This window comes from Rissa tridactyla, chromosome Z, assembly GCF_028500815.1.
Source record: "Rissa tridactyla isolate bRisTri1 chromosome Z, bRisTri1.patW.cur.20221130, whole genome shotgun sequence".
Lineage (NCBI taxonomy): Eukaryota > Metazoa > Chordata > Aves > Charadriiformes > Laridae > Rissa > Rissa tridactyla.
Genome location: NC_071497.1, coordinates 40,318,955 through 40,339,297, shown reverse-complemented (window position 1 = coordinate 40,339,297; position 20,343 = coordinate 40,318,955). Strand labels below are relative to the sequence as shown.

Here is a 20,343-nt window from a genome sequence, read left to right as displayed (position 1 = left end):
TCTTGGATATCTAAACTGATTTAATTTCAACCTAGACTTTAGCTGGTTTTAAAGCTATAATTTTAAAACAGAGTTTAGGTATGTCAACAAGTGGGATTTCATTTACCAATAACACTGTATTGACACATTTTAATAAAATCCTTCATAAGGATGTTTATTCCTCCTTAGCATTAGCACTGTGATGTCAAGACCAAGAACCCTGCTGGTACGCAGAAGAGAAGAAGAAAAATTGCCTTAATTATGTTATTGACAGGAATGACTGAGCTCCTGGATACTTGCCTAACGAGCCTGATGACTAAGATTTCTCAGTATTTAAAAGTTAATTTTTATCTTTTTAATGTTCAGTGTACTAACATGTATTTTTTTAACATGACTTTTTAAACATAATTACTTATTACAAATAGGACACAAACACAGCACTAAAAGTCTAATGTGATATGTGTTGACAGTTTAAATTCTTTTTTTTTTTGACAGATTTTATATAATCTAACAGATACTGTCAAAAAGCTTCAGAATAGATGTCCTTCACACAGAATGTATAAGACTGTTGTCATTAGGAACAGAAAACGTATTTACAGTAATTTAATCATTTCTCATTCCTACAGTGTCCTTGACACAAAAAGTTAAGATTTGAGTTTCCACTAAACTTCAGCTAAAATGGGTAATCTCCAGATCTTCTGACAGATACCCAAGTGTTTAAACCTTTTAGCTACATGTCAGAAAAGACAAAAATAACAATGCTATCAAACTTTTCATTGCATTTAACAAAATAAAGTGTCCCGTAATTGACCAAAAAGACTGAAAATGTATGTTTAATTACTATATCAAACAAAATTAGAAATGATACCGAGCTTTCAGAAGGTTTATGTACAGGTATAACATAAATAATAACGTAACAGGTAAGTTTCCTTCACTTTAGCAAAAATTTGGACCTTATGCCAAAAATTTACTAAAATTAGTAAAACGTTCACAAGTGTCTGAACATATAATTTTATCATGGAAAACTTAGTGTACATGGCAAACTGAATTATTTGAGACTGTATTATCTTCCCACTCTCCTTAAAACAAAAAATCTCTCTCCAGCCCCAGTAACTCAGTATATGCTCAATATGTACCTTTTCAACATTGTGTGCAGGTTAAAAAATGCTTAAAAAAAGCATCATTCAACAAATAAAATGCACTCACCCTCTCTTCGATTAAGCTTTGCAAATCCAGGGCTGTGACTGCTAGACAGCTCTGATGAACTGCTGAATGACGACTGAGGCAAAGCAGACACCAACTGATCATCACAATTATCTGCCAGTGAAAAATAGCACATTCAGGTTAATACAACAAACATCTCTTACTGGAACTGTAACCAAAAAGAACAATATAAAAATCTCTGAATCAACCCTGTACGTGAGAGCAGCACATCTATAAATTTTTCCTCTTGCACTATTATACATAAAAGCATTGGTACTAAGGCAGCAGTGGTTTGAGTGGGGTTTTTTTCTTTTTTTTTTTTTTTTTTTTAAACCCCGTATTTCATGAGACTACCAGGCTATAATTTATTATGTTCTTCAATTGGGTGTACATGTCCACTTCTGACCTACCTTCTGAGATCATAATGATAAATGGTTCACAGCTCACTATAATATGCATGGATAGCAGCTGATGACTTCTAACCGTGGTGGTAGCATGAAGTTACAACTACAGCACATACTCATTATTTTCTTTAGACCTGATGCCAGCACAGGTCTGTGCAATCACATGTGATGTACAATCACATTAAATACAGCTATTTATTCAAAAAACTCTGAACCAAATGAAATAAAAAATCATCTTATCCCTTTTAAGCACTGTAAGAAAGACAAACCAGAAAATCTTTTGCTTTGCCAATGGTACGCATGTTTGATAAAGACGTAGCACAAAATCATTATCACACAGTTATTAGTATGCAAGTCATAACATCATACAGAATGAAACCTGAGTGTTTCAGAAAAAGAAGACTTAACTGCAGTTCACAATCAATTAACATAAGCAAGCAAATGTTAATGAATACTTTGGATGTTAAATGCCTCTCCAGCTCAATTGCTATACAGGATATGCGTTAATTCTCCATTTAAATTTGAAAAATATAAATTGAGAATCAATATCTGTTCTAGTTTTAGCTGAAAGAAGACTGGTTTTAAAACACTAGAAGAGTAAGCAAGTCTTTCCCTAGCTATACTGTGCTGGCTAATCTATTGTTTAGAAAATAAGAGGAAATTATGTAAACTATTACTCTTTATGAAACGCTTCCTTTTAGGAAAAACACATTCTCTGGATGCAACTGATAAATGACATGCCACAGGTGAGTCCTTCTTCTTCTGTTTGTCTACCAGAATTCCACTATCAAAATAATGAATATTAACTATATAGAAAATCTTTTCTGGACTCAGTGATACTTAAGTGTTTCTGCTGAGTAGTCACGAATATTTACAATTAGCAGCAAGACTTTTAGCTGAATGTCTCAAGGGGATGTTTTTATGACCTTCAAAAATTATTTTTATTTTAAAGATGGTTCATTTGGTCCTTTAAGCAAAACTCTTCCTAAAGAAAAAGCCGGATACTGACTACAGAATCATAGAATCATTTAGGTTGGAAAAGATCCTTGGGATCATCGAGTCCAAACATCAACTCCACTCTACAAAGTTCTCCCCTACACCATATCCCCTAATACCACATCTAAACGACTCTTAAACACATTCAGGGATGGTGACTCCACTACCTCCCTGGGCAGCCTATTCCAGTGTCTGACCACTCTTTCTGTGAAAAATTTTTTCCTAATGTCCAGCCTAAACCTACCCTGTTGCAGCTTGAACCCATTCCCTCTTGTTCTATCACTAATTACCTGTGAGAGGAGACCAGCACCAACCTCTCCACAATGGCCTTTCAAGTAGCTGTAGAGAGCAATGAGGTCTCCCCTCAACCTTCTCTTCCTCAAACTAACCAGCTCCTTCAGTCACTCCTCATAAGATTTATTCTGCAGGCCCTTCACCAGCTTCGTTGCCCTCCTCTGCACTCGCTCCAGCACCTCGATATCTCTCTCGTATTGAGGTGCACAAAACTGGACACAACACTCAAGGTGTGGCCTTACCAATGTTGAGTACAGGGGCACAATCACCTCCCTACTTCTGCTGGTCACACTATTTCTAATACAAGCCAGGATGCCATTGGCTTTCTTGGCCACCTGGGCACACTGCTGGCTCATGTTCAGCTGCTTGTCAGTTAGAACGCCCAGGTCCTTTTCTGCCAGGCAGCTCTCCAGCCACACTTCCCCAAGCCTGGAGCGATGCATGGCGTTGTTGTGGCCCAAGTAAAGGACCTGGCACTTGGCCTTGTTGAAGCACATTCCATTAGCATTGGCCCATCGGTCCAATCTATACAAGTCTCCCTGTAGAGCCTCCCTGTCCTCATGCAGATCAACATTCCCACTTTGCTTCCTGTCATCTGCAAACTTACTGATGATACGCTCTATGTCCTTATCAAGGTCATCAATAAAGATGTTAAACAGAAACGGTCCCAACACCGAGCCCTGAGGAACAGCACTTGTGACCGGCCACCAGCTGCATTTAACTCCACTGACCACCACTCTTTGGGACCGCCCATCCAGCCAGTGCTTGATCCAGCAGATCGTATGCTCATCCAGGCCATGAGCTGCCAGTTTTTCCATCAGAATTCTATGGGGGACAGTGTCAAATGTTTTTCAAAAGTCTAGGTAGACAACGTCCACAGCCTTTCGCTCATCCAGTAATCAGGTCATCTTGTCACAGAAGGAGATCAGGTTCGTCAGGCAGGACCTGCCTTTCATAAACCCATGTTGACTAGGCCTGATCCCCTGCTTGTCCATTATATGGCTTGTAATGGCGCTCAAGATGATCTGCTCCATGACCTTCCCTGGTACCGAGGTCAGACTGACAGGCCTATAGTTTCCCGGATCCTTCTTTCTGCCTTTCTTGCAGATGGGTGCTACATTTGCTACCCTCCAGTCCATTGGGACCTCGCCGGTTAGCCATGACTTCAGGTATATCATGGAAAGTGGCTTGGCGAGCACGTCTGCCAACTCCTTCAGCACTCCTGGATGTAACCCATCCGGTCCCACAGACGTGTGCACATCCTAGCGGTGTAGCAGGTCACTGATCACTTCCTCTTTAATTGTGATGACCTCGTTCAGCTTCCCCTCCCTGTCCCCTAGCTCATGAGGCTGGGTGCCCAGGGAACAGCTAGTTCCGCTGCTAAAGACTGAGGCAAAGTAGGCATTGAGCACCTCAGCCTTTTCCTCATCCTTTGTGACTATGTTTCCCTCTGCATCCAATAAGGAGGGGAGATTTTCCCTAATCCTCCTTTTGTTGTTAATGAATTTATAGAAACATTTTTTATTATCCTTAACAGCTGTAGCTAGGTTGAGCTCTAGCTGTGCTTTGGCTCTCCTAATTTTCTCCCTGCATAGCTTCACTACATCTTTATAGTCTTCATGAGAGACCTGCCCTCTCTTCCAAAGGTCATAGACTCTCCTTTTGTTCTTGAGGTCCAGCCAAAGGTCCCTATTTAGCCAGGCCGGTCTCCTTCCCCGCCTACTTGTTTTTCGGCACACAGGGACAGCCTCCTCCTGTGCCTTTAAGACTTCTCTCTTGAAGTATGTCCAGGGCAGTATATCCTTCAGGGCAGCCTTCCAAGGGATTTTGTCAAGCAGTCTTCTGAACAGGTCAAAGTTTGCCCTCCGGAAGTCTAAGGTGGCAGTTTTACTAACCCCTCTCTTTGTTTCTCCAGGAATCAAAAACTCAATCATCTCATGATCACTGTGTCCTAGACGGCCACCAACCTTTACTTCCCACACAAGTTCTTCCCTGTTCACAAGAAGCAGGTCCAGGAGGGCACCTTCCCTCGTTGGCTCACTTACCGGCTGTGTGAGGACGTTATCCTCCACACATTCCAGGAACCTCCTGGATTGTTCCCTCTCTGCTGTGTTGTATTCCCAGCAGATGTCTGGGAGGTTAAAGTCCCCCACAAGAACAATGGCAAGTGACTGTGAGACTTCCCCCAGCTACTTATAGAAAGTTTCATCCACCTCACTGCTTTGGTTGGGAGGTCTATAGCAGACTCCCACAGCGATACCAGCTTTATTGGCCCTTAACCTAATCCAAACACTCTCAACCCCATCATCACTATATTTGATTTCTGAGCTCTCATAGCATTCTCTAACATACAGGGCCACTCCACCGCCTCTCCTTTCCTGTCTATCCCTCCTGAAGAGCTTGTAGCCTCAATTGTGGCACTCCAGTCATGTGAGGCATACCACCACGTTTCTGTAATAGCCACTATGTCATAGTTTCCTGGTGCATCATGGCTTCAAGCTCCCCCTGTTTGTTGCTCATATTGCGTGCATTGGTATAGATGCACTTCAGATGAGCTAATGATTCCAACACCTTTTTGTGAGTATGGGCCCCATTTCCTGCCAGACCCTTCTCAGGTGCTTCCATGATTTCTAAACATCTATCCCTTCTCTCAAATGAAATGGCAGAGCGAGAGTCCTCACTAGACCACCATCCTTCAAGCCCTGGCATCCTTCCCTTGGATTTACTCCTGACAGGCCCAGTTATCTCCCCTTCCCCCCTCATATCTAGTTTAAGGCCCTGTCAATGAGCCCTGCTAACTCCTGCCCCAAAATTCTTTTCCCCTTCTGGGACAGGTGCGTGCCACCTGCAACCAGCAGGCCAGGTGTCTCATATAGCAGCCTATGATCAAAAAACCCAAAGCCCTGCCGATAACACCAGTCCCAGAGCCACAAGTTGACCTGTTGCCTCTTCCTGTTAATTTCCTCATTCATGACTGCCACTGAAGGGATAGAGGAGAACACAACTTCCATTCCTGATCCCTTAAGCAGCTGTCCCAAGGCTCTAAAATCTCTTTTAATTGATTTTGGGCTCCTTCTACCCACTTCATCACTACCCACCTGAAATACTACAAGGGGGTAATAGTCAGAGGAGTTTATTAGGGCAGGAAGTTTGTCCAACACATCCCTGACCCGTGCCCCAGGGAGGCTGCAGACCTCCCTGTGAAGTGGGTCAGGACGGCTTATTGGCCCCTTTGCCCCCCTCAGTAGAGAGTCAATGAGAGTCACTATGCTACAGGCAGAAGTTCTCTCAAATCCCATAAGTAACATATAGTCACTAAAAACAAGAGAATATATTATTTGCCCTTGATAAGATTACATATACCATACTTCTACCAAATTCAGGGTACCTCACTTATGTGAAAGGAACAAATAAAATTATTATTTACTTTCATAATTTTATTTCCTACTCTAACCTTCAATAATACAAACTGCAAAATTTTATAACTACTCTTTATTGTCCAACCACAAGCTCATTTTTCACTTCTTTTTACACAGATTAGATTTATAATGGCGAAAGATGCTGTGATACCTGGGACAAATTGTCCAACTGGTAAGCATGGAAGAAGAAAAAAAATGAAGGAAAACAAGATTTCATCTTATGAGCAAATATATCATAAAAGAAGGATGTGGACCTGTCGGAGCGAGTCCAGAGGAGGGCCACAAAGATGATCAAAGGGCTGGAGCACCTCTCCTCTGAAGACAGGCTAAGACAGTTGGGGTTGTTCAGCCTGGAGAAGAGAAGGCTACAGGGAGACCTTAGAGTGGCCTTCCAGTACCTGAAGGGGGCCTACAAGAAAGCTGGGGAGGGGCTGTCTGCAAGGGTATGTAGCGATAGGATGCGGGGCAATGGTTTTAAACTAGAGCAGGGCAGGTTTAGATTAGACATTAGGAAGAAGTTCTTTACAATGAGGGTGGTGAGACACTGGCACAGGTTGCCCAGAGTGGTGGTGGAGGCCCCAGGCCTGGAGACATTCAAGGCCAGGCTTGATAAGGCTCTGAGCAACCTGATGTAGTTGAAGATGTCCCTGCTTACTGCAGAGGGGTTGGCCCTTTAACTGCAGGTTAAAGGTCCCTTCCAATCCAACACATTCTATGATTCTATGATATCGCACCGGTAAGTCTTAGAAAAGGATCCCATTAGTGAAAGGTTTCTTTACAGCACAGAAAATAAAAGGAACATAATAGTCATAAACTACACCAGAAAGAGTATGATGCTACTGTGTTTCCCATAGAGAGCTACTTACACTGCTGATGCAAGAGAGCACTTCATGTGCCACTGATCCTTTTTCTACTGTTAAAGTAGAAAAAGGTCTTTTCTACATTACAAGACCAGATACCAAGATGAAAATTAAGAAGAGAGAATAGAAAGGCATTTTCCCCAAAATCTATGTACATGATCTAAAATCACAGAATCATAGAATCACTGAACGCTTTGGGTTGGAAAGGACATTTAAAGGTCATCTAGTCCAACCCCCCTGCAGTGAGCAGGGACATCTTCAACTAGATCAGGTTGCTCACAGCCCTATCCAACCTGACCTTCAATGTTTACAGGGATGGGGCATCTACCACCTCTCCAGGCAACCTGTTCCAGTCTTTCACCACCCTCATCATAAAGAAATTACCCCTTGTCCTATGGCAACAGGCTCTACTAAAAAGTTTTTCACCATCTTTCTTATAAGGCCCCTTTAAGTATTGAAAGGACGCAATAAGGTGTCCCTCCAGGCTGAACAACCTCAACTCTCTCAGCCTGTCTTCAGAGAAGAGATGCTCCATCCCTCTGGTCACTTTTGTGGCCCTCCTCTAGACCTGATCGAACAGATTCATGTCTTCCCTGTGCTGAGGACTCCAGAGCTGGACACAACAGAATATCTCATGACTTTCATATGCCTTATATTTTCAGCTTTGCTCTTCTGGTGAAGGGTGGCATATGTTATGAAGTGAATCACCAGGAATGCGACCATATGATTCACACTTACGAGCACTAGAAGGTAAATAACAGCAGATACACTATTTTTGCAACACCCTTGGGTTTGTCTAAATCTTCATAGTTTTTTAATCAATAAGGTAAAAAAACCCACACATTTCCACTGGATGGATGAGACAGCTGTCTTTGTGTTACTCGCTTCTGCTGAGTACACTTTTCACCTTTTTTTCCTCTGAATGTACAAGTTAGAAAGAAATCAATGATACTGCGTTATTTTCACATATTGTGTGAAACTCATATATTGCTTTGTGATATTCCCAGAAGAACTCATTGAACACTTACGTAGTATTTATCCTACAATAATTTGTGTCATCTCAAATTATAATAGAAAGGTACATAAATAGTTGAATATAGACAATATGTTATCCAAAATACAACAGGGCAAGATATTTTTTTGCCTTTACACAATAATGATTAAAGAGAAATGAGCAATGTATAATTATTAGATCTACTCTGTATAATTATATTTCTATTTTACAATAGCCGCTATGTTTTATTTCAGGAAAATAACTTCATATCAACTTATTTTTTATTGCTTAGTGCATGTTGCTTAAAACATGTTCTTGTTGCATCTTACAGTGGGCAATGTAACTCAAAATCTAGTAAGAATTCTAGAATTAAATCCAAAACACTTTGCAGAAAATGGCAAGCACCAGATGGTCAGTATCAACTTGTTTATCAAACTTAGTAGAAGCAAATAAAACATAATCTGTACGTCATGACAATTCCATATGGTCTCACGTCCAGTTAGACATATTACACAATGAAACACTGAATTCAGTGTTTTCCCACATGTTACTCGTCAGCTCTTCCTTTCTCTTAGACACTCTTCCTCTGTACGCAGAACAGATCTCACTGCTGAAGGCAATCTAGGGATATTTCACATAGGTCCTTCATGCTAAATGAATACTTAAGTAGTCTATTCTAATATGGGTTTTAAACCAAAGAATTTTAGTTAAAAAACTATGCATCATATAGCTTTTATTAGATTTTTGTGCATAATCTTTTTTTTCTTTTTTAAACAATAGCTAATGATACCAAAAATGTAAACAAACCATAGGTTTCTGTAATATGAACAAAAATCTGATGTCAAATAAGGATTTGTGAAGGAAAGAATATGCATTTATCATGCTGATGTGAAGACTTTTTGGTAAATTAAATCAGGCTCAGGCCTACAGAGTCATTGTACAGCAACTGGGCAATGAAAAGAGTGAGGAAAAATTGTGAAATGTTAGGGTTGGCTAAAGCAGTATACTGACATGAGTACTTCCATGAGCTGTAACAGTTGCTATTTAAAAAACAATGTCTGAAATTAGTAGTTTGTTGGACAGAAAGGGACTACTCTGGGAATAAGAGGTGAAAAGCTGCAGTGCAACTATTAAAAAAAAAGCAAGGATGTGCAAATGGGGGATAAGATGTATAAACAAAAATATATTACCTGTTTCATCACCAACTGAAATAAGTTATTCAAGTTATATAAGGCATGCCTTTCCACATACCATAATTCCAGTGCAGATTTAATCAAATTTATAAAGCAACTGAGGCATTTTATGGGAATAAAACTCTTAAGTGCTGCATGTACAAAGAGTGCCTATCATTTTTCTTCCAGCTTCAAACACTATCTCATTATGCAAATTCAGAGTAATCCAAGAAATTATTCATACAGTGGTACCATAATTTCCATAGATCGTTCCATATGATCTATAACACATGGAGTTCAGATAGGATATCATGTAGTAAAGCAGCTATCACTGTTATGTTTATAGCACTATAGTTGATCAAATAACTTTTGCGTCTTCGACCAAAGCAATAGCTTGCTAAAAGAAAAACTAAAATAGTAGTAAAAATAGTAGAATACTGTGACAATCTGAGATTTATTTCTTCAGAGTGCATAACTGCGTATTTTCATTTTCATGTAGTGAAAAAAACACAATGTCATATACAGGCTATCCTTGTTCCAGCCAGAATAGGGTTAATTCTCCCCATGCTCTGGCAGGGACACAGGTATAACATCCCATGTGAGCCATGTCCACTCTGAGCTGCCAGGAGAGGCGGCAGGAAGTCCCGTTTGGAAGTGGGCTGGGACATCCCGGGTCTGGTTGGTAAACAGTGGTTCTGTAATTGTGTTTGTATATTCCTCTATCCATGTTGTTGTCTTCTTGTTCCCTTTGCTGTTCTGTTAAACTGCCTTTCTCAACCCACAAATTCTGCTTTTTTCTTCCGATCCTTCCCCGTGGGGGGGAAGCTCGAGAGAGCAGCATGTGGTTCTTTGTTGCCACCTGAGGCCAAACCACGACAGTCCTTTTTGGTGCCCAAAGTGGGGCTTGAAGGGTTGAGATAACGGCAGAATCCAACTAGAGCTTGTAAAAATGAATTTGTTGTGTGCGTTTATTGTATTAGGTAAATAGTCGTTGGTCACCATGTTGCTTGGTTTGTTCTTGTGACTGTGTTATGTAAATTCCTGTATGGTTTATGTACTCCCCATGATGCTGTTTATCACCTCTGGGAGAGGGATGAGGATTATCGTTTTGCTGTCCTGTGCGATATCGGCTTATGATATGATAACATCACTGTTCAGACAGTTGCTTTGGGGCATTTATGTGGTATTGCTGTCCTGTCCGTACCTTGGGCACCGTCTCTCAGAATTTATTAATAATTACACCCGGTCTGTAGGGGAAAGAGGGGGGACACTTTCCCCAGCTCTTTGGCCTCCCTTTTCTCCTTCGGGTCAGGTATGATAGCTTTTGAGAATTTTTAATATCCTTGGGATGCTCAAACCAGCATGTTCCTAGTGTTAGGTCTCCTGAATGTGTTCCAAGTATTGTTTAGGGTTAAACAGCTATTTAAGACTACCGCCCAGAGATCTGCTCTGAGGCTGGATAGTCAGGGGTGGCATGGCATGTGGGAGAACATGGGCAGGTACCTGGAGAACTTCTCGCCTCCAGTGGTCTGGGACTTCACCCCTGAACAATTACAGGACCCAGATAAAGTGGTAGAATATTTGAAGGGAAAATGCTGTGGCTATTCCAGAGAGGCACAACTCACTGCATTGTGCTGGGCCCTGGCCAGTATCTACCAGGCACTGCTCAGTATTATGCAGCTCCCCCAGGGGGAAGAGATGGAAACCAGGCCGACAGACACTGCGGCTACTGCAACCCCTCTGGCAGCCACTGTGGCTACTGCGACTCCTGTGACAGACACTGCGGCTACTCCAACCCCGGTGGCAGCCACTGCAGCTGAACCAGGAAACCGACCTGTGCCAGTATCAGTTGTCCCTGTATAGAAGAAGTACACAAAGAAATCAGTTCGCTTAGTAAGAGATGACGATGAACCAGGGTCATCACAAGAACAGGAGGAACAGGCAGAACCAGAGATAATCACTCAATCCCTCTCCTTGAGCGAGCTGTGGGATATGCGAAAAGATTTTAGCTGACTTTCAGGTGAGCACGTTGTCATCTGGCTGCGCCGGTGCTGGGATAACGGGGCCAGTAGCCTGGAATTAGAGGGTAGGGAAGCCAGGCAGCTGGGATCCCTGTCTAGGGAAGGTGGCATTGACAAGGCAATTGGGAAGAAGACCCAAGCCCTCAGCCTCTGGAAACGACTCCTGCCAGGCATGGGGGAAAGGTACCCCTTCAGTGGAGATTTTGTACGTCAGCCAAGCAAGTGGACTACCATGGAAAGAGGTATCTAGTACCTGAGAGAATTAGCCATGTGGGAGATGATTTATTATGACTTTGACAATGCAGACTTACCCACAGACCCTGATGAGGTCCAATGCACAAGGCCCATGGGTCAGAAGTTTGTACAGAGCACACCATCGTCACATACCAACTCATTAGCAGTAATGGAATGGAGAGACAAAGAGGGACCAACGGTGGATAAGGTGGCTGGCCGGCTTGGGCAATATGAAGAAAGCTGACCCCTAGGCTGACCCCTAGGGTTTTGGAGTCGGGGATACAGAGGATCCGAAACCTGCTACACTCCAACAGAAGAAGAGATATTGGCAGCATATGAAGGGGTTCAAGCTGCTTTGGAAGTGGCTGGTACAGAAGCAGAGCTTCTTTTAGCATCTTGACTGCTGGTGCTGGGCTGGATGTTCAAAGAAAGGGTCCCCACCACAAATCTGATGCTACATGGAGTAAGTGGATTGCACTGATCACACAGTGAACTCGAATGGGAAACCCCAGTTGCCCAGGAATTCCGGAAGTGATCATGGACTGGCCAGAAGGCAAGGGTTTCGGAATGTCACCAGAGGAGGAGGTGACGCGTGTGGAAGAGGCCCCACCATATAATAAACTGCCAGAAAATGAGAAGAAATATGCCCTGTTCACTGATGGGTCCTGCCGGATTGTGGGAAAGCATCGAAAGTGGAAGGCTGCTGTGTGGAGTCCTACGCGACAAGCTGCAGAAGCCAGTGAAAGACAAGGTGAATCGAGACAGTTTGCAGAGGTGAAAGCCATTCAGCTGGCTTTGGACATTGCTGAGTGAGGAGAATGTCCAGTACTTTATACCATTTCATGGATGGTGGCAAATGCTCTGTGGGGGTGGCTACGGCAGTGGAAGCAGGGCAACTGGCAGCGCAGAGGCAAACCCATCTGGGCTGCCGAACTGTGGCAAGATATTGCTGCCCAGATAGAGAATCTGGTTGTGAAAGTACGTCAAGTCGATGCCCATGTACCCAAGAATCGGGCCACGGAGGAACATCAGAACAACCATCAGGTGGATTGGGCTGCTAGGATTGAAGTGGCTCAGGTGGATCTGGACTGGCAATGTAAGAGTGAGCTATTCATAGCTCGGTGGGCCCATGACACCTCAGGCCATCAAGGAAGAGATGCGCCATATAGATGGGCTCGTGACCGAGGGGTGGACTTGGCCATGGACACTATTGCACAGGTTATCCATGAAAGTGAGACTTGTGCTGCAATCGAGCAAGCCAAGCGTTTGAAGCCTCTTTGGTATGGAGAACGATGGCTGAAATATAAATATGGGGAGGCCTGGCAGATTGATTATATCACACTGTGACAAACCCGTCAAGGCAAGCACCATGTGCTCACAATGGTGGAAGCGACCACCGGATGGCTGGAAACATGCTCTGTGCCCCATGCCGCTGCCCAGAACACTATCCTGGGCCTTGAAAATCAAGGCCATGCGGCAAAAAACAAGTCCTGTGGCGACATGGCACCCCAGAGAGAACTGAGTCGGACAACCGGACTCATTTCTGAAACAGCCTCACAGACACCTGGGCCAAAGAGCATGGTATTGAGTGGGTATATCACATCCCCTATCAAGCACCAGCCTCTGGGAAGACAGAAAGATACAATGGACTGTTAAAAACTACACTGAGAGCAATGGGTGGTGGGACTTTAAAACATTGGGATACACATTTAGCAAAAGCTACCTGGCTAGTTAACACTAGGGGATCTACCAGTCGAGCTGGCCCTGCCCAATCAAAACTTCCACGTACCATAGAAGGAGATAAAGTCCCCGTAGTGCACATGAAGAATATGTTAGGGAACACAGTCTGGGTCAGTCCTGCTCAGGCAAAGGCAAATCCATCCGTGGGATCGCTTTTGCCCAAGGACTTGGGTGCACTTGGTGGGTGATGCGGAAGGATGGGGAAGTCTAATGCATACCTCACAGAGAATCACCCAAATTAAGGGCAGATGGACTTTGATGAAACACTGAGTAAAGCACAGTGGTGATGGGATCAGACCTGACCTCAGCAGCTGGCACCCAGCAACCTCCTCAAGATCTACATCTTCAGCCCACGGACTGCGTGCATGAGCCACACTGGGTACACCAGTCACAAGCTCCGAAAATACAGCATGCAACAGGCCAGCACCACACAGCATCTCACCTGCCCTGAGAGACTGTTCTAACAGATGGAGCCCAAAGCCATGGATTAAATGAACTCAACAGACATTTTAGAGGGATGGTCCATAGACTAAGGGCATTATATCTGTATGCATATACATATTTTTTATATAAGACAAGGGAAAGTGGTGGCAATTCATTGGAACCTGTAAGATCTGGGCATGGCATAGATGGTATGGAATAAGGGGTGGATAATGTCCTGGTTCTGGCAGGGATAGGGTTAATTCTCCCCAGGCTCTGGCAGTGACACAGGTGTTCCATCCCATGTGAGCCATGCCCAGTCTGAGCTGCCTGGGGAGGCGGCAGGAAGTCACCACTTGGTAGCAGGCTGGGTCGTCCTGGGGGCAGGAAGTCACATTTGGGAGCAGGCAGGTGCGTCCTGGTCCAGTGAGTAGACAGTGGTTCTGTAATTGTGTTTGTATATTCCTCTATCCATGTTATTGTTGTTGTTTTCCTGTTCCCTTTGTTGTTCTGTTAAACTGCTTTTGTTTCAATGCACAAGTTTTGCCTTTTTTTGCCTTTTTTTGCCTTTTGCATCCTTCCCCGTGCAGGGCAAGCTTGAGAGAGCAGCATGTGGTTCTTTGTTGCCATCTGAAGCTAAACCATGACACAGGCACAAACCTTCTTTTTACTTTTGCAACATTAAGAATAAATAGCACTGATTTTAGTTTGAATTTAGCAGGCTGCTCTTTGTCATCTAAATTTTCACCTTGGTCCATAATATAGACTCACATTTCAATCTGAGTGCAAATTTACTTTGAATAAGCAACATCAGAGTTTAGTGCTTTGTTACTACAAACTGACATACAACAAGGATTCTGTTGATAATTATTTAAAAAGTGCATGTATTACATTGAGACATTAACTTTACTTAAGACTTATCTTAATTCAAACTAAGACATCCCAACACAAGAGCACAAAGAAATTAACATATTACAATTTCACTTATTTAACTTTTTAATTAAATAAATTCCAAATATTCTATCACTGTATACAGTTTTTCCCTAAAATTTAGTGTACTCAAAACTTTCTCAACAAACAAGAACTCCCAATTTCTTAATAAGCTATTGAACAGGTAAAGCAGGAGATAAGTAGCAAAGAAGGAAAACATATTATAATGACTGACTTCCCTAAGAAAGTAAGTTCTTCAGCTTTACCAAGGACTCAAAGAAAATATTGAGTGCCTAATGTGTAGAGTAATAAACATTTTAACATTAACAAAAAAAATCTGTTCCAGTAAGCCACATCAAAACAAAACAAAACAACAACAATAAAAACAAATCAAAGAAACTTTTAACAATTTTCCTCAATTACGGAAAACTAAACACCTAATCATCAGAAAAGTAGACGACCTAGGGACAACTAGAAATGCAGTCTCAGGGGAACAGAAAAGAGGAAATAATAACTCTGGGAGTCTCTAAGAAGTTCAATGTTCATCTTTTCCATGCAGGTGAAGATGCAATGCTTAGGAATGGTAAACTTTGCTGCTATTAATACATTCAGGTCTGAATAAGTGAATATCTGTGATCAAAAACTTCATGAAAAGGAGTGAGGCTATTAAAAATAAGAGACATGTCATATTGTAACAATAGGACTAGTACCTGCTAAACTCTCAAAAAAAGGGTCTACAAAATAGGTGGCACTTCTACCCTCCAATAGGTATTTATTAAATGTATGATTCAGCCATGTGGTCTTCAAAGTGTTCCTTTTCCTTTTACTGTGCAGGCCAAATATCCTTGAGCCCATATACTGTTTTCAACATGACACATTTAATTTTACCTATACGTGAGCACATATCTCACTTTACTTAACAGAACCTTTAAATATGTTAATTGTAGTAATTTAGTCTTCGGTCCATGTGCAGGCTTGTAATTAGTTTCAAAAGACTAACTGAATTTAACAAGATTCATGTGACACAGAGAGGTGCCCCTCTCCTTTTGCTGAGAGGTACTGACCGTTATGCTGACCCTGATTATGGTGAACTCTTCATCAATGAGGATAAGAATAATGAGGAGAAGTCAAGTTGATAGATTTACAGACAATTAGATTAGGATAGTTTCAGGCCTTCTAGCTACACAATATGCGATGTCACTTAATATGAAATCAGCCTGTGGTTGCTGCTGCTGTTATATGCTTCCCCTTACATTTGTTTCCTGACCAGTGATATGCTATTTTTGTTCTTCATCTTGGGTCTACTGCTGCCTGTTTGTAGCTAAGAGTTTAAAAGCAACTAACCAGAAAAGTTGCACTGTTTCATGCATGCCTCTATGAGACCCTTGAAGCAGTTCCTAGCCACTAGCATCTCCCTTTTCCACTCTTCAGTGCATTTTGTGGAATATTTTTAGGCATTTCCACATATTCCATTTGAACTGCATATGAGAGCCATAGAAGCTAACAGTGTTTTGCTTTGCTGAGGTTTTCTAGCCATTTACAGCTGCTTACTAGTTTGAAAAATGTTAACCTTTCAAGTTGAAATTGTATTGGTGACTGGCCCAGGCTGATTTTTTTTGGTTTTTGTTTGTTTGTTTGTTTGTTGTTTTTTTTTATTTAAGCATGAGTTTTCCTTAGTAGATTTCAGCTATATCTTGGAAGGGGATGGAGTAAAAAGAAGCAGAACTGACTGCCCAAGATAAAAACCAGACTAGTCTTTAGGCTGTTGTAACAGTTTCTCTGTGAATGTAAATGATGTTTTATCAAGGAGGTAAGTTTCATGGCAGAGATAATTCTTTTCTTGAATTTGAAACAAAATCTTCCAGTTTTCTGACAAAATTGTTAGCTTTTGAATTCAGTACAGAATTCTGACATTTAGCAGTCAATTGTTCCTAATATACTACTCACATGAGCCATCTATGTTTACCTTAACAAAAAACACGCGATGCTACATTTCGCCCCTGTCGAGGAGCCATCACCATTTCACAACTGCAGTTATGTCATGCCAAGGACAAATCAAGAACAGGAAGTCAGTCCAAAAAGCCAAATTTCATATGTGCTCACTGACTACCTTGTTGTTGTCTAGGGGCACAAAATTCTTTTTATGACTGAACACAGACAACTTAAAAGCCAGACCAGAAGGAAGACGATAAAGACTATAGTTAGACAGATCAGAATTTAATGATAAAGGACTGGAAGATGGATAAAATTCTGTTTCCAAACACAGACATTTGTAAAGATTCACATCTTGCCTTCAATAACCTTCAATAGCTGGCATGGTTCTTATAGATAGAAATTATGCTTTCCTTAGGTATTTATTTATTTATTTATACTATTTATTTTTATCTGACTTAATGAATCACTTTTGTTCCATAGTTTAGGTAAAAGGAGCATGAAAATCACAGGGAACTCTTCTAATTAGTTTTAACAAAGTGGAATAAAGGATTTATTTGTTCTTAGTACCCAGAAATCAGTCAAGAGTCAACAACTCTTCTCTTAATCAAAGTTAAAGACATATTGGTAATAACTGAATTAATTCACTCTTGATTCTCTTGGGACTTTTTAGAAACCTTCAGTCTATGATCTAATGCAAGTGAAGTTCTGTCACTAAAACTTAACTCCTCATTCCTAGATCCCTTTGAAACAAGAAAAGGTCCTTATATTAACTTCAATAATTACTGGATCTCATCTGTATTTTTTTATAGATTCTAATTACATTTCACGTGTGTGAATTTAGTGGTAAAGAGTATATGATTCAATAAAAGATAGGACAAATTAGAACTGAGGGGTGATGGCAGAAATGGGTAACTTTCTATTAGGGTCTTCTTATTCACTTTAAAAGACATTTTAAAAGTAAAATTTATTAATTAACCAAATATACAGCAGTAACACTCTTTGTTCAGCTTGTTCAAGGTATATCCTACAGCAAATCAAAAAAGTAGAAGGGCATATCTTCTACTACATAGGCAAGTATCTTCTCTATTTTGACTTAAAGGCATATTTCTTATCAAACAAGAGTTAAAACTGAGAAGATTAAGTAGGACACATTCTAAAACATCAACAGAATCTGAAATTTGTGGGATCTTATAGGCCCTTGCTTAATTGTATAAATTCAAACTAATATTGTTTAATTACATTTCAACTATTAAAAGATCTTTCATTGTGGTTCTTACTGTCAATGAGTCTTGTTGGGGATACTGGCAACGCAGAATACAGGTTGAAAAAGTTTTAATATTAAAAGGTAGTAACATATTAAATGTTAATAAGAATGATCTTATGAGTAAAAAGATTAGTTCAGTAAGTATAATGGGTTCAACCTGTGAAAAGACTAATGCAATTTCTAATATAAGCTGAAAGTAGCTCAAGCATGTGGTAGTAAAATTGTAAGATTTTTAGAGCAAACAAAACAGAACTTATATATAATAAGTGAACTTAAAAAAATTACTTACAATTTAGAATTAAAATATTTCATACTAATCAAGAAGAGATAACTTTTATTATCAGCACTCATTTTTTTCCCATGTAGGTGTGCAATACATGAAAACTAATTTTGTAACAGCATGAAATATCCTTTCTCAGGAAATATGTCTTATCCTTTCTCATTGGACTATTAAACTTTAACTGTCTTTGTGCTATTTTTTCAGATGGGATAACATAAATAGCTTAGTAAAATTCTTCTTGAGATCAATAAAAGCATCTTTACCAAAAGTCAGAGAATTTCAAATGCCTTATTATGAGAAGAATGTAGAAATCATTTTTCTTTCTCCTAAACTAGCATACGCAGACAGAATTCACACAGAAGGGGGGAGAGATTGTTAGTTTGTTTGTTTCAATGATAGTTTTAACTTTAATTTTATTAAATCAAATTTTGCTCAATGGTAGAGGTTTTCCATGGGATTACATCTCCCCCAAGAAACACACATCCCTTACATAAAGTTAGAAATGAAAAGAATACGGCCCTTTTACTCTAAGCAAAATTTATACCAAAGTGTTTCAGAGAGAAATATGCAATATAACTCAGTGACTAAAAGAAAAAAAAATTGAATCCAGGACTCTGGCAATGAAATTAACAGAAGGAAAGTCATATTCTTTCTATGAAAAACTGAGACCCCACACAATCAGACAACTAACACTAATCCACTAATCAGAAAGATTTCTCCTTGTCTCTCACTTTTTTACTGAACAACCTTGTTGTTTAGTCCTTATAAAGTATAGTTACTGTTTCAGACTTTATACATATTTTCAAGGCTTGCCTGTTTGTGACTGTCTGTCACAGAAAACACCCTCCGGAGAGAGCTCCTCTGTCAATGAACAGGCTATGGTGCCTCTTTTCAAATGCTTCGTTATCTCTTAAAGGCAAACTCACCTTCAAAGTCTCCTAGGGATCCAGAAAGACTTAATTTTGCCTCCCACGTTGCCTTCTATTCCCTCCTTGAGCTGACCACTCATATCTAAAATAATACTTTTTCCGGTTCCTTGAATATCCAGATGTCTCTTTGCTAGGCTGGCTGCCACCTCTACTTTACTAGCTAGTAAACAGCTACATGTTTCAAAGAGATAAAAACCTCCTTCAATCTATTAGTAACGCACTGGAGCATGCTACCACAAACCTCTTTTGCACTGTGTGGGTTGTTTAGTGTTTATCAGTTCACTAGGGAACATAAAACCACCTAAGTGTGACTACCCACTTAATCTGTTTGGGGTATGAGTGAATTTGAGGTGACCTACACTACGCTATGTCCTAAGTACCTTGTAAAATATCCTGCAGGTTTTGGCTATCCAGTAAATACAGACAATTGAGTGTTCGTTGATGTGTTTAAATATGTGCACCCCATATGAGTCAATGATGTAATTTCCATGTTTTCCAAGAGAAAATATTCCACAACAATATGACTAGTGATAAAATACTATGGTAGATTCCCCCCCCAAAAAAAAAAACCAATGCAGGCTTCGCAGCGACAAATTCAGCTGTGCACGAAGATCCAGAATGGATAAATCTGCTTTTATACACAGGTTTATCTATATATCATCTTATTCAGCTTAAGTGCTGTATGGTGCTCTATATAGAAACGAATATCTCTAGGAGTTATTCAGAAGAAATTTCTCTTAAATTAAGTTAATTTTCACACATACCTCAACAATCAGTTACTCCATAAAATGAAACAAATCAATATTGGTGTGAAGCCCAACCGGCATTGACAAAATGCAAGAAGAGTAAAGAGTAGAAGAAATAGGATAATTACCAGCTGGCAAATTCCCCTCCCTGGTCCAGAGCACAACTGTGTCCCAGGAAGAAGGCCAAAGGAAGGTATGTTCCTTTCCATAATCCACTACGTTTATAAATTCACTCAAAATGGCTCAATGCTAAGCAGTGAAAGTTTCACTGCATGCCATATTTCTTTGTGGTGTTTCTCTGAAAATCTGCCTCAAATAATTTTCTCTACTAAACTGAAATTCAGCACAGCTCTTACTGAATAACCAGATACTACTACTATTACTACTACTATTAATAATAATAATAATAATAACAACAACAACAACAACATCAAACAACAATAATAATAATCTGAATGAAACATGGAGACAAAATTATTTGTAAAACATTTGGATAAATCTTTATATAGCATTTATAACTCTA

General features: G+C 40.5%; 1 protein-coding gene across 1 annotated transcript in view; it reads right to left on the bottom strand.

Annotated features, from left to right (window-relative positions):
- Window positions 1-20,343, bottom strand: part of CNTNAP4 (contactin associated protein family member 4) — a 241,172-nt gene that overhangs the window by 191,853 nt on the left and 28,976 nt on the right. Inside the window, exon 2 of the mRNA XM_054186786.1 lies at window positions 1,186-1,296. Coding sequence (XP_054042761.1) covers window positions 1,186-1,296 — 111 coding nt within the window. The remainder of the gene's footprint in view (window positions 1-1,185; window positions 1,297-20,343) is intronic.